The sequence below is a fragment of the Loxodonta africana genome, chromosome 8, assembly GCF_030014295.1.
Source record: "Loxodonta africana isolate mLoxAfr1 chromosome 8, mLoxAfr1.hap2, whole genome shotgun sequence".
Lineage (NCBI taxonomy): Eukaryota > Metazoa > Chordata > Mammalia > Proboscidea > Elephantidae > Loxodonta > Loxodonta africana.
In genome coordinates, this window is record NC_087349.1 from 9,244,280 (window position 1) to 9,259,021 (window position 14,742).

At 44.4% G+C, this 14,742-nt stretch overlaps 1 protein-coding gene and 1 long non-coding RNA gene across 4 annotated transcripts; one reads left to right on the forward strand and one right to left on the reverse strand.

Annotated features, from left to right (window-relative positions):
- Window positions 1-767: 767 nt before the first annotated feature.
- LOC135232216 (uncharacterized) lies at window positions 768-8,171 on the reverse strand. Its single transcript, XR_010322586.1, has 2 exons — window positions 5,882-8,171; window positions 768-1,833 (listed from the first exon to the last, which is right to left on the reverse strand). It is a non-coding gene; the product is annotated as an uncharacterized LOC135232216 (long non-coding RNA).
- On the forward strand, window positions 5,963-14,713 carry MRPS33 (mitochondrial ribosomal protein S33). Of its 3 annotated transcripts, none has more exons than XM_003420211.4 (3): window positions 5,963-6,067; window positions 11,164-11,405; window positions 14,358-14,713. In XM_003420211.4, exons 2-3 carry the CDS (start codon window positions 11,191-11,193, stop codon window positions 14,461-14,463), a joined length of 321 nt encoding a protein of 106 aa, XP_003420259.1. In that variant the 5' UTR covers window positions 5,963-6,067; window positions 11,164-11,190; the 3' UTR covers window positions 14,464-14,713. The 3 variants fall into 3 exon arrangements, with proteins under 3 accessions (XP_003420259.1, XP_023394929.1, XP_023394930.1); XM_023539161.2 differs by lacking the exon at window positions 5,963-6,067 and adding an exon at window positions 8,210-8,331; XM_023539162.2 differs by lacking the exon at window positions 5,963-6,067 and adding an exon at window positions 10,395-10,524.
- Window positions 14,714-14,742: the final 29 nt, after the last annotated feature.

Here is a 14,742-nt window from a genome sequence, read left to right on the forward strand (position 1 = left end):
TCTAGTCATTGTACTCGTTCCTTTTCACCATGTCTGGGGTATATACCAAAAAGGTAATGCTAGGAATTACCGTATTTATAGGTATATATATGTATTTTTTTTAATATGTATTTTTCATTTAGAAGCATCTTCTTTAACCTGAAATAACCCTAGGTTAGCAAAATAGAAATACTGTCAGTTTTGATATATCTTCCCTGTAAAATATTACTGATAAAATGTTTTTATCTCATCATGTGCTCTGTATATTTTTGTCAAACCCTGCAGCTGCAGATACAGCTTCTTCAATTTACAAAAATAATATCCTGTTGGCCATATAATCTAATTAGTCAAGCCAATCCTCACTGTCAAAACAATCATCTAAGTCAGATTCACTTGGAGAAATAGTCTGACTTCATTTTCAACTCAAATAAATATGTTAATATATGTGTTTTGAGGTTTTTTTTAAATTGAGAAATAAATACCAAATGCATTTCAAAAACTCAATTATTAAAAGCAGTCAAGATTAAAATGACGTAGGAACTAACAGAATTAGTTTACCCATTTTTATAATAAGCCATAAAACCAAGAAAAAATCTATATGGTGTTTTTCATTCCTTAGTCCATAACAATAACACATAACGTGTAGCTAAAATAGATATGACTTACAAAATAACAACTATGAATCAGAATGTGGTAAAAGGCACAGAATCCCCTCAGTAAGTCTATCTACGTGTGTATTGAACTCTAGTTTTCAGCTTTCGAGAACAACTGAATAAGAAACATACATGAAGATTCTGGAATAACTCTACTCAGTTTTTTTTTTTTATCATAATCATAATTTTCCTGTACGTTTAATGACAAATAAAGGTATATACTGTTAAAAAATTAATCGGTCCAGTAGCTAGCACATAATTTTATTTTTTAAGAAGAAAGTGTTAAACATTTTAAAAGATGAAATAGGATCAGAATTGGAATAAATATTTTTGATAGAATTTGATATATTAAGTGTATCAGGCAGGATAGGGTAGGTTACATTGTAGTAATAACCAAGTTACGTGACTCAGAATGACAAAGGCTAGTTTCTAGCCTAGATATGCACATCTGTTGTGGCTGGCAGGGCAGTCGCCTTTGTGGCAGGGGGCCAGAACGTTTTGGAGACCTTCACGCTGGCGATGAACTTCCCTGGCCAGGAGGTAATACTTCTCTTCTGCTCATAAATGACTCGTCAGTAATAGTCACATGGTGTTACCCAACCACAACACTGTTACGAAATGTAGTCCAGCCACATGCCTAGAAGTGGGTATGGGGAACTTGGGTGAACTGTGTCAATGAGGTTCATAATGTTTTAACCTAATTAAACAACACATACCAAATCTAAACAAAATTATGTACAATATGTGGCAGGTTTTTCCAGTGTAATATGAAAAATGTGTTGTTATTACTAGGTGCCATTGAGTCTATTCGGACCCATAGCGACCTCGTGTACAACAGAGCAAAACACTGCCCGGTCTTACGCCATCCTCACAATCATTGCTATGCTTGAGCCCATTGTTGCAGCTACTGTGTCTATCTATCTTGCTGAGGGCCTTCCTCTTTTTGGCTGACCCGCTCCTTTACCAAGCATGATGTCCTTCTCCAGAAACTGATCCTTCCTGATAACATGCCCAAAGTGTTTGAGACAAAGTCTCTCCATCCTCGCTTCTAAGGAGCATTCTGGCTGTACTTCGTCCGAGACAGATTTGTTCATTCTTCTGGCAGTCCATGGTATGTTCAATCTTCATCGTCAACACCATAATTTAAATGCATGAATTCTTCTTTGGTCTTACTTATTCATTGGACAGCTTTTGCTGATACCTGAAAATAATCCGTTTCATATTTAAAATAATTAGTGTCACTAACATCTGTTGTTGTTGTTATTGTGTGCCATAGCTGATTCCAACTCACGGTGACCCCACATGACAGAGTAGAACTGCACCATAGAGCTTCCTAGGCTGTCGTCTTTACAGAAGAGGAGCTCTGATGGTACAGTCGTTAAGTGACAGCTGCTTAGTGGAAGAAAGATGTGGCAGTCTGCTTCCGGAAAGATGATAGCCTTGGAAACCCTATGGGGCAGTTTTACTCTGTCCTATAGGGTCGCTATGAATTGAAATCAACTCAGTAGCAACGGGTTTGGGTTTTTTCTAGTTAATCTTTACAGCAGGGGATCACTAGGTCCTTCTCCCGCAGGGTGGGTTTGAACCCACAACCTTTCTGTTAGCAGTCAGGTGCTTAACCGTTTGCGCCACCAGGGCTCCTTGCTAACCTCTACTACACGGCTGTTCAAAGTTACTTTTCCTTCCAGTTAATGACACACCCCATGGTAAGTACTGAGAATAGCTGAAAAGGATTGGTTATGTTTAGATATGTGAGAAACGACCTTTTTAGGGTTCGGTGTTTTCTTCAATACTGCCATTGCACTATCACAACAGACGATGGAAGAGAGGCAACCTTTAAAGAAAAATACCACCACTCCCACCACTCACAATCTATAGTATACCTGACTCAGAAAATCCCAACAATATCAGAATACCGTATTTCTAATACCCATATCTCACCCTTAACTGGGATATATGTAAGGCAGGAAAATACAGGAAGCCAAAGAAGTTTATGGTATCTTACTGATCACTAAAGTAAAAAAAAAAAACACCATTGCCCTCAAGTTGATTCTGACTCATGGTGACCCCATGTGTTACAGAGCACCCACAGGGTAATCTTAATGGAAGCACCACCAGGCCTATCTTCCACAGCACCACTGGGTGGGTTCAAATCACCAAGCTTTAGGTTGGTAACTGAGCAGAAACTGTTTATACTACCCAAGGACCTTGATAATTAAAGGAAACCAAAAAAACCAAACCTACTGCTGTTGAGTTGATTCCGGCTCACAGCGACCCTATAGGACAGAGTAGAACTGCCCCGTAGAGTTTCCAAGGAGTGCCTGGTGGATTCAAACTGCCAACCTTTTGGTTAGCAGTCATGGCACTTAACCACCACACCACGAGGGTTTCCCAACTAAAGGAACCTTCCCCCAAAACATTCTGAATTGTCATTTTGACATCTGGAGGGTTTTATACCCTGCGTAAGGGATATACCTTTCTTTTGTAAAGTGAGAAGAATCATTGTAAATACATGAATAGGGAAGGAGGCGCTACATGAGGCTAGGGAAGACTACTTGTGGAAACGGGGTATCCTGTACATTGATTTGCTCAAAGCAGTTAAATGCCCACCTGACCTCGGACTAAGCCACACAATAAGAACTTGAAGCTGACGTAAGCTTTAATCTTGCTCTGCCCAATGGCATGGAACATTTGACATAAAGTATGATGCATAATGAAATCACTTATAGCAGTGGCTTTCAATTTTATCACAACCTGCAGTAACAAGTATACTTTACATCACGACGTACAAACACATACATTGTATCATGAAACGATAATTACCCCTGCTACTCATGATGTGCTCTGATATTTCTTACTCTAATGTCTTTTAGTGCTGGTTTCAATCCACTAAATTGATTTCACATCCAGCTAATGAGTCACAGCCCACCATGTGGAAACACTGGGCTATAGAAAATAGAAACGTGTAACGCCCCAGTACTGGCAATTCTGATTATAAGAAGCATTCTTAAAGACACCTTAGCTTGGAGGCACAAGAGGGTAAGTGAAGCTCTGGGGAAGCCAGTGTGCACAAGAGGGTCGATTTTATTCTATTATCTTAATTTGATCACCCTTAATATTCCAACATTGGGCACATATCATAGGCTCGCTGCTTCCAACCATTTTTTTTCCAGTTGCCATCGTGTGGACTCCGACTCATGGCAACCCCATGGATGTCAGAGTAGAATTGTGCTCCACAGGGTTTTCAATGGCTGGTTTTTCGGAAGTCAGTCTCCACGCCTTTTTTCCATGGCACTTTGGTGGACTCAGACTGCCAATCTTTGCAGATGTGATTCAGTTAAGGCTCTTGTCATGGGGAGATTATCCAGCAGAGCCAACATAACCACAAGTGTCCCTGTGGGAGGGAGGCAGCAGGAGATTTGACACACACAGAGGGGAAGGCTATTGGTGGACTGAGCAGAGAGGGATTTCAAGATGCTGACCTTGAAGACTAGATTGCAGAAGCTGGAAGGGCCAGGACAGACTTTCCTCTAGAGGCTTCTGAGGAAGCACAGCTCTGCTGACCGACACCCTGATTTCCACTCAGCCATACCAATTTTGGACTTGTGGCCTCCAGAGCTGTGAGGGAATAAACTTCTTTTGTTCTCAGCCTCATTTGTGGTAATTTGTAACAGCAGGCTCGGAAGACTAACACAAACCCCATGAACTTGACTTAATGGCGGTCACAGTGCAAAGTGCCCAGAGTACACAGCCACCTGTAACTCTTCATACCTTAGTATGTTTCAAGAAATATTTACAGGGATTCACAAAACATAGTGATAACACAATAGGTAAAAATAGAAAAACTAAGGGTGGTGTACAAAATGGTGCCAAGAACAAGGCTTATGCAGAAATACATACAGTTCTTGCCATGAGTCAACTACAGTTTGGCTCTAAACATTCTAACAGTCAACATACAAAAGAAATCTTGTTTACACGATTCAGTAGCCATAAGATAAAAACAAGCCAGGTGCACAAAAACACAAAAGTGAAATTTCTTCCAGTTTTGCTACCTGAGACATTTTTTTTGGACTGTAGCTGTGCATGGTGTACTCATTACACCCTGTGTAAATGTAACCGTCACCAACTTTTTTACACCAGACCCAAGCTTATGAGGCTACTTACCATATATATTATAAGCTGATAACACACCAAAACTTAATAAAAGCAACTTCTACTGCATATATAAGAAGCTCTGACAGTACAATGGTTAAGGGCACCATTGCTAGCCTACAGGTTGGCAGTTTGAACCCACCCAGCCATTGCCTGGAGAAAAACCTGACCATCCGCTCTGGTAAAGATTACAGCCTAGAAAACTCCATGGCGCAGTTCTACTGTCACATGGGGTCGCTATGAGTAGAAATCAACTCAAAGGCACCTAACAACTGTAGCATATATTGAGGTGTCAAAACAATACAAGCAAATTCTATCAGAGAGAAGAGGATACCATTAGAATACCATCTAGGTATGTATTTCAGGCCACATTTTGGAGTATTTATGACCAAGGCTCAGAAAATAAGCTGAACGATTATTAAGTATTCGGTAACTGCTTCCTACAACGTCTATGACAGCATACTTAGCATGGAGTGAGATGACATTAACTCAGTAGTAAATACTTATAGGGTCGCTATGAGTCGGAATCGACTCAACAGCAATGGGGCATAGCCCTTCTGCTACCTGCCATGTGAGGGCTAGATAAGTGCCGGGGAGACAGGCCAATGTCCCACCTCTACTTCCTGAATAAGCTTCCCAGCCAGGCTTCCGGGCGAGTGGGGGACAGAGACACAGACAACCCCCAAGAGCGCCCTCACCCAGGCCAGGAGTGTCAAGGCGGGCCTCCTGCATGATGCTAACTGATAAAGAGAGGGTGAATGGACAGACGAAGAGGAGGCACCCGAGGTCGGGGGTCGGGGGGGGTGTCAGAAGACTCTGCAGCCCCTAGGAGGAAGCAATGCCCTTGGAATGCATACGCCCTAAGCGGGTCGAAAAAAAGAAAATAAGGGAAGGGGACAGAGCACGGGAAGTAAAAAAGTGGTTTCATCCTCCCATCACACGGCAACAGCCGCAGCTTCAGAGCCTTGGGGGCAGCTCTGTAGCTAACCCAAACGAAACACAGGTGCGAGACTGTGCACGAAACTCCAGGTAAGCCGGCGCCACCCGGCTCCCCGAACCCACAACCACCCGCTCCTCCGCCCACCCGGGGCGTTGACCTCACTGCGCAGGCGCCACCGTGACCTCTGAGGCCTCCAGGAGAGGGCGCGAGGAGTTCCGGGTCATCGCGGCACGCCCCTCTAGCCGCCAGCTTCCGTTTCTTCACTGCTCTCCGCGATCGCGGCGGGGGCGGAGCAGGGCTTGCGGGGCGGGACTTCCGGTAGCGGGCGTGGAGGTCGGACCAGGTGAGAGGTCTGGGGAGTTTCGGGGTCTCAGTAGGGTACGGGCGTTTCTGGGGGCCACGGAGTCTCCGACCTCGCAGAGTCGTGGACTAGGACGAGGTCATCCCATTAGTTGTCTCTCGGAGGCATCCGCACACCCCACAGGCACGGGCCTTTCCCGGCGCAAAGTGGGGGCTCCGTGCGGCCCTCTCCCCCCAGACGGCCCCCGCTCGGGGCCTTGACTGGGCCATGCAGGTGGATCTTCATGCCAGCTGAAGAAAAACATAACAAGGTCATAGTTGAGAGAGCTGTTCGCGTGGTGCCTTGGCGATTCACAGGTCGGGGGTTCCGGCTGAGCCGAGTCAGGCTAACACCCGTTCGCTGCTGTCCTGACTTCCCGGCTCTGAGCAGTCGGGACGAGGCTTTAGGAACCGTAACGCAGGCTGTAGAGATGGTTTCTCTGTGACACCACGTGCGCAGCGTGGGTGGAGTCCAGATCAGTCACTGCGCCCTCACAGTGAGGGAGTGTAACTGTTCTCATCTAATCGATGTGAAAACGGAGGTGCAGAATAAGGACTGCTACAAAGAGAGAGCCCTAGTGGCACAAGGGCTAAGCCCTTGGCTGCTAACCATAAGATTGGAGGTTCAAACCCACCCAGTGTCTCGGAGACAGAAACCTGTCACTCTGTGGTAAAGATTAAAACCCAAAACCAAACCCATTGCTGTGGGGTCCATCCCAACTCATAGCGACCCTATAGGACAGAGTAGGACGGTCCCATAAGGTTTCTAAGGCTGTAAATCTATGGAAGCCGACTGCCACATCTTTCTCCTGAGGAGCGGCTTGTGCGTTCCAACCGCTAACCTTTCCATCTCTTGGTTAGCAGCTGGGCACTTAACCACCCAAGACACGCTATGAGGTAGTTCTGGTCTGTTACATGGGGTCGCTAAAAACCCAGTGCTGTCAAGTCGATTCCAACTCATAGCGACCCTGTAGGACAGAGTAGAACTGCCCCATAGAGTTTCCAAGGAGTGCCTGGCGGATTCGAACTGCCGACCTTTTGGTTAGCAGCCATAGCACTTAACCTCTACGCCACCAGAGTTTCACTAGGAGTCAAAAATCAACTGATGGCACACAGCAATAAGGACGACGTGGCCATTGAAGGGCAGAGCAAGATTTCAACCAAGTTTTCTGCTCCAAAACTTGGTGCTCCTTCTGCTAGCCAGTGGTATTTGCGAAACTGGAGACAGCTCTCATCCCAGCAGAATTCACACGCGCATATACATGTCCGTTTCATCGCAGTTTCAAAGAAGATTCTAGATGCTGAGGCATACCCGGGAGCTGCATTTCATCTGCACCTTTTAAAAAGCAGGAAAAACGAATCCAAAACTAACTGGAAATAAACAGAAGGATCAAAGAAATGACCCTTTTAAGCCAAAGTAAAAACATGGGTATTTTCTTATGTGTGCTTAGCTTGTTTTGCTTAGCACTTTTGAGTAATTTATGTTTTTGCTTAGTGTATTCAACTCCCCTTAATTTTTCCTCATGGCACTATAGTCTTCTTTAGTACCTTTCTTCTTTCTTTCCCACTTAAAGAAAAGTGGCATTTGTAGTGAAGATTTCATATTCTTTAGAATGGTTTTATGTGAGTAAAAATCTAATTGACGTGCAAATTATCTATTTTTAAAATGTCATCAACAGGATCTTTTTTTTTTTTTAATAAAATTGAAAAGTCTATAAGGAGGTACACCAGTGTCCTGTGAAGTCCTAAGTAAGGCTTTCAAATTTTTTTTAATTTAAAGCTAGTAAAAATTGGCAGTTAGCCAGTCTTAAGACCACTTTTATGGACAACAGGTTTTAGCTAGAGTAGCAGTAGTATACTAGGTAGGAGTCGGAATCAACTTGATGGCAACAGGTTTTTTTTTTTTTTTTTAATGCCATCGTCATTTTCCATCAGAGATGTGTCTGCCCTCTGTGGAAGGGACAATCCTGTTGGTAATTATAACCGTTCTCAGTTCCATTCTGCTTAGCAAGTGGTCCTTTGTTCGTAGTAAGGGATTCGGGTTTGAAGAGGCTTATTCCCTTTCTCTGTTACGAGTTTTTTTAGGACTCAGAATTTTGTGTTACAACCATGTTCCTGTGGGTTCTAACGAGATCTGATTACTGAAGGGTCCTGTGTCCCAGGAATCTGCATGTTCCAAAATGGGCCTCGAGATAACTTAGCATCCTGTGACGGCTCCAGTGACCACTGTCCTAGTGACTTCCTTCCTCCACCTCACTGCCTGTCCAGGTACCAGGCTGCCCACCCTCTGCCCTGGGAGGGTATCGTTCCGGGGTGGGCAGGTCTGACAGGATGGATCATCTGTCTCTTCAGTGAGGACAAGGAATAAACAAATGAATGTGTCTGTGTAGAACATATGAGACCTTACAAACAGATGTAAGGGTTTGTTTTGCTTTTTGTACGCTACCATTTACTGAGTGCCACTGTCTTATTTCTCACAGTAGTCTTGCAGGCTTTGTTTACAGAAAAGGAAACACATTTAGAGGGGAAGGTAGTATCCAAAATAGCACAGGTAATCAATGGCAGAGCCAGTACTCAGGTCGAGGCCTGCCTCCACGCTGCCTCTTCATTTAAAAATAAGGTGATTTGGAATTCAGAACATGTTTTGCTGAAAATGTTATAACAAAATGACAGTTCCCAGACCAGCTAACTGTGGAAATACTGCGCAATCGCAGTAGAAATCTGTTCTGATGCCTTAGTGGTAGTTAAGCAACACGTAGCAAAGCTGATTAGGAGCAGGTTTTTTGTTTTAATCTGATGTTTGTTGTTGTTAGGTGCCATCAAGTCAGTTCTGACTCATAGCAACCCTATGTACAACAGAAGGAAACACTGCCTGGTCCTGCGCCACCCTCGCGGTCATTGTTATGCTTGAGCCCATTGCTGCAGCCACCATGACCTTCCATCTCATTGAGGGGTCTTCCTCTTTTCTGATGACCCTCTACCAAGTGTGATGTCCTTCTCCAGGGACTGGTCCCTCCTAATAACATGTCCAAAGATTGTGAGACATAGTCTCCCCATCCTTGCTTCTAAGGAGCATTCTGGTTGTACTTCATTCAAGAGAGATTTGTTTGCTCTTTTGACAGTCCATGGTATATTCAGTATTCTGCACCAACACAATTCAAAGGCATCAGTTCTTCCTCGGTCTTATTCATTGTCCAGCTTTCACATGCATATGAGGCAACTGAAAATACCATGGCTTGGGTCAGGTGTACCTCAGTCTCCAAGGTGACATCTTTGCCTTTCAGCACTTTAAAGGGGTCCTCTGCAGCAGATTTCCCCAGTGCAGTGTGTCTTTTGATTTCTTAACTGCTGCTTCCATGGGTGTTGATTGTGGATCCAAGTAAAATGAAATCCTTGACAACTTCAGTCCTTTCTCCTTTTATCATGATGTTTATTGGCCTAGTTGTGGGGGTTCTGTTTCCTTTATGTTCAAGTCTAATCCATACTGAAGGCTGTGGTCTTTGATCTTCATCAGTAAGTGCTTCAAGTTCTCTTCACTTTCAGCAAGCAAGGTTGTGCAGTCTGCATATTGCAGGTTGTTAATGAGTCTTCTTCCAATCCTGATGTCCCGTTCTTCCTGTAGTCCGGCTTCTGGGATTATTTACTCTACCCATTGACAATTCCAATGCAGCCATATTCACCTAATGGAGCAAGAGTTGGAAGTGAATATGGGAACTGAGAGAGTGCTGAAAGGAAACAGAAGGGAAGAGCAAAGCTGGTACCTGATTCCAGGGTTGTGGGGGATGGGGAAGAGACCTTGGATCAGATAGTTCTCCCATCTCTGGCCCTCAGGTGGCACTCTTGGCCCAACATTGCTTGGTTAGCGTACAGAACAGTAAATATTTTGAGGTTGACGTTCTACCGTTGGTTTGAGGTCAGCCTCTGCTCTTTTAATGGATCTTGAAATGGGAATGAAAACTTCCTCAATTTAAACACTGGGTTTGGTTTGGTTTGGTTTGGTTTCTGTCTTTCTCGCAAGAGCTATTTTGAAATTTACTTGGCACCATTTCTATTTAGAAGGGTTTTGTTTTTGTTTTTAATTTCTCCCGTTGGCTTTTCAAGATAGGTTTATGCCTTTTTTATGTTTGGAAATCATCTTCTTTTCACCGAGCTGAGCAGGGGATATAATGTCTCTTAGTCACCAGAAGCTCTCGTTTCACTATTGAAATGTCACGTAAGCTGCATAGTCTGCCAACAGTAACCCTACAACTGATCTGGAATTGCCGCTCCACCAGCATTCTGGATTTTTCTGTACCACCTACACAATCTCTGATGAATGTCATGGACATCATTCTTATACCTATTTCAACATTCTGTGCCTCTGAAGAAAAAGTTATTGTTTTCAGCTAATAAGAACTTGGCTAATTCTTTGTTAAGGCAGGATATACAAGATGGAAGAGAAAACAAGCAACATCGCAATTCGTAAGTGCCTTCTGTTCAGGAATAAAATGAACCTTTTGACCTGTTAAGCTGATTTCTATAGGACGACTCTCTCTTTGTTTTTCCCAAGTGGCTCCCAGTCTCTCTGCAGAATTCAGTCCATTAGCCCAGAGGCTAAATGACCTCATAACTCATTAGCAGTTCTCAGAGCCATCTGGAGCCCTTGAGGAGAACAGTGTTCAAAGGGCTGATAATAAAGACAACAGCATAATTATTTCTGTGCCATGATTAAGCCTTTAGATGGCAAGCAGTCAGCGTATTTACTGTGTAGACTGCTGAGGAGGGTGTTTTCTGAAAGGATAATGCTGTGGTGGGACAACTGGTTTTCCTGTGCCGTTCACCCAGCCTGCTACACAGGTGAACTGAGCATCAGTCACTCACCTGTTGAATCACAAAATGGTTAGTTGAGAAAATGGCGGTCTAGCAGGAGAGCAGTCTGTGAGCACAAAATGTGGAGGTACCGCGTGCAGAGGGCAGCGGACATTTCTCCGACGCAGGAGCCACCAACAACGTGCTCAGATTCATGTTTGGCTTTCTGTGTGTTCATTTTCTAAAGTGGTCACTTGATAATCTTGGCGTTTCTTATACTCACCTGTTTGTTTTTCTTTTCCTTTCCACTAGGCACTCTGGCCCTGCGCTGCTCAGGAAATGCCTTCGCTTTCAGAATATGCCATGCGCATGAGTCGGCTGAGTGCCCGGCTGTTCGGGGAAGTTGCCAGGCCTACCGACTCCAAATCCATGAGAGTAGTGCAACTGTTTAGTGAACAGCCTCTGGCCAGGAGGAAGGAGACCTATGACTGGTACCCAAATCACAACACATACTTTGCCCTCATGGGGATCCTGCGTCATCTCGGTCTCTACAGGTGAGACAGAAAGCACAAAGAGGAACTTGTGAGAGTTTTTTTTTTTTAGTAGATCAGAAAAGGAAAAAATTAGTCTTTGTATCCTCGTAGTTCTATGGTTCTTACAGTAGTGCCCAGGTAGTTCAAAAGGTAGTTTTGGGGTGAAACGCTCCTTTCAAAATATCTACAATGGGCAAACCAAAAAAAAAGGAAGCATGTGCTTACTGGGAGATATATTTTAATTCTGTCTAAAACGTGACTGAGCTGTAGAGAGATATTTAGTTTTCTCTCAATCTAAGAGCACGCTAAAAAGGAAGCAGGGGAAGCTGAGGTTGGCGTGGACCGCAGGCTCGTGGCCGTTGGGTGACCAGAGTCTCTGCCCCACAACTGCGTTGTGGGAGCCTCCTTGTTCTGGGGGTGGTCCTGTTGGCACGTTTGTTTCCTCCCACCTCGTTCCGGCTTTTTTACCTTATACCCCTTCTGAGACATTAATTTGGTCTGAATAGGCCGTGGTTCACCTTTAAGAGCCCTAGGAAATAGCGCTGAATCGTATAGGCTCTTATTACAGGCTTGGAGTGCTCGTGTGTGTACAGGAAGTGGATGCTTAGGGCCAGGCACTTCTCTGGAAAGAGAAAAGAGCAGAGCCCTCTGGGGCTGCCTTCTTCACCTTTTTTAATCACCAAACTAATGTGTGTCCATTATAAAAGAATTCAAACTGAGTGATTATATAAAGTTAAAATAACTACCTTTTTTGTACGTATGTGTGTCTGTACATATATATATGTACAGACACACAGACACACATATGTTTTTGGTTTGTTCCTGGGTTTCAGCACAAAGAAAAATAAGCACAATTTAATTTGACTTGTCTTAAGGCAATAATACAAAGATTAATTTGGGACTGTTTGTTCTATTTGATAAAATTAATAGTGTAGCATGATACTCATGCCAGGTAGCTAACAGTGGTGCATTCCGTCACCCAGCAGGTGTGTTTTAAGTACCTGCCCTGCACAGACACTAAGATGGGTACCAGAGGGCCAGCAGTGAGCTAAGAAGCTAAGCTTCTTGTAGTCATGTATCATTAGAGGTTATAACCCATGGCATGGTCTGCATTTCTGGAATTGCTCTGGTCTCAGAAACTACAAACTGATTTTATTATGACCTGAAATAAAGTGTCTGTAGAAGGCAGCCTGAGTAGAAATGACAGCCCACAGCAGAGTCACAGTCAGCTGTTTGTATTGCTACCACCCTCCGTTTGTTTGCAAACTAAACATGTGACTCTCTTTGGGGACAGGAAAAAATTACCAGTATTTAGTTATCTGTGGAAAAGCAAAATTATTTTCCTGCATTTAGTCACTAGCAGTGCCTCTAATGTGGACCTCCTGTGGCATCAGGCAGGCAGAATCAACACAGCCTTCAATAAAGAAAATCACTCGGGAAGCTCTACAGAGGCATGAGGGATGACAGGTTCTCAAAAGTACTTGATCCATTCATTCAGCCAGGTGCTCAGGACGTATCACCCACAGGGACCAAGACCGCTGCCTCTGTGGGGCTTTCTTTCTCGTAGGGGTTGGACCAGAAGCCAGGGTGGGGAGAGAGGGGATTAAGCGTAATAAATAAGTCAATCATGTGGCATCTTACTAAGTTGTAGGTGCTCTGGAATAAAACAGTGGAGCTGACTGAGCAGGACCCAGAGTGCTGATAGGCAAAGTGGTAGATAGAGCAGTTGGGGTAAGCCTCACGGAGAAGGGGAGGTAAGTGGAGAGTTAGCCAAGTGGGTGTCTGGGCAGGAGACTTCAAGGCAGAGGGGACGGCCTGAGCAAAGGTCTCAAGGTGGGAGTGTGCCTAGTATGTTCCAGAAAGAGAACAAGCCACAGGGAGAGAGATGGGATAGAAGGCAGCCCGTGAAGGCCCTGTCGGCCAAGGTAAGGCTGTTCTGCTGAGAATAAATTGTCATTTGGGGGCCTTCATAGCGAGTCCCAGAGAACTGTTGTATACCGTCCACTGCTCATGGAATGAAGCGTTGTACCCTAGAAAGCCAGTCTGTTTCAGAGGTAAAATCCAGGCTCAGCAAACCCCTCTCTCACATTTAATTCATATACCATTATTCTCCACATCTTACAGAAAAGAAAACTAAGGTGCAGAGAGGTAAGGTAACTTACCAAGGGCACACAGCTAGTAAGTGGAGCAACTGGGGTGAACCCAGGTTCAAATGGGTTCCAGAGCCCACACTGTTGTTGAGGCATTTGATCTTGAGATGTGGACGTTTTATACAGGCTTAGCTGTCAACTTCACAGCATCCACATGTCCGTATACGTACATCTACACACACACACATATTTACACGCATATACGCACAGCTGCCTGTAGTAGCTGACTTTTGAGTTGGCTCCCTTCTGCCAGAGCCTTTCCCCAACACCTCTTTTGTGTGAATTACCATTTACGGCAGCTTCCTCCAGACTGCTCCTGTTGTCAGGAGATGCTAATTCCCAGGCCCGCAGTGTCACCATGCAGCCATTGCACTGATACACACTTCCTGCTTCTCATGGTGTTTAGTCTTCGTGTTTTAGGGAAATTTGGGGTGATTGTTAGTAATGAGTTCAAGCATAACAACGATTGTAAGGATGGCGCAAGACGGCAATGTTTTGTTCTGTTGTGCGTAGGGGCGCTATGAGTCGGAACCGACTCGAGGGCACCTAACAACAACAGCAGCAGTAGTATTGTATCACAGTTAAATAGGCATGCAGTGGCTGGACTGGGCATGTCTAGTGAGGGGAAGCAGGCTTCTAAGTGGACTTGGAACACAGTCCTTCTGTATGCCAGGGACTCCCTGTTCTTTCAGATGTCCATCAAGCTGCGTGTGTGCCCATAAGAGTCAAGGGTTGGTAGCTGGACTACCGGAGTATCAGTGCTAGGCGGTGTCCTTTTCCAGCCTGGTGGGAACAGCTGGGTAATTGTCCTTTCTCTGTTCAGAGATGAGCATCAGGATTTTAAGGAGGAGCAGTTGCGTGTAAAGAAGCTCCGTGGAAAGGGGAAACCAAGGAAAGGAGAAGGAAGACGATCAGGAAAGAAGAAGTAGTGCTGGTCCATCACAGAGAACATTTCTTGCTTGGTGACTGAGAGCAGAAGAAGCGTGTTTATTGTTTTTCCACTTAGATAATCTTCCTAAATGAAGGTCACTTGGAGGAGCACAACCCGCTCCGTGTTGACATCTAACCCAGTTAAATCATGACTGGTTTCTTGAACACATTCTAATTCTGCAAAATTATTTTGGCCTTGGTTTTGTAATCTGAAGTTTACCTAATTCTGTAAAGAAGTGAACCCATAAATTACTGTTTAATGGTTGTTTGGGGTGGGG

What these genes read in the sequence shown, in the direction of transcription:
- MRPS33 (XM_003420211.4), top strand. Translation starts at nt 11,191, where the DNA reads ATGCCTTCGCTTTCAGAATATGCCATGCGCATGAGTCGGCTGAGTGCC. An exon ending in CGTCATCTCGGTCTCTACAG is followed by an intron (nt 11,406 to 14,357) that starts GTGAGACAGAAA and finishes TTCTCTGTTCAG; the next exon opens with AGATGAGCATCAGGATTTTA.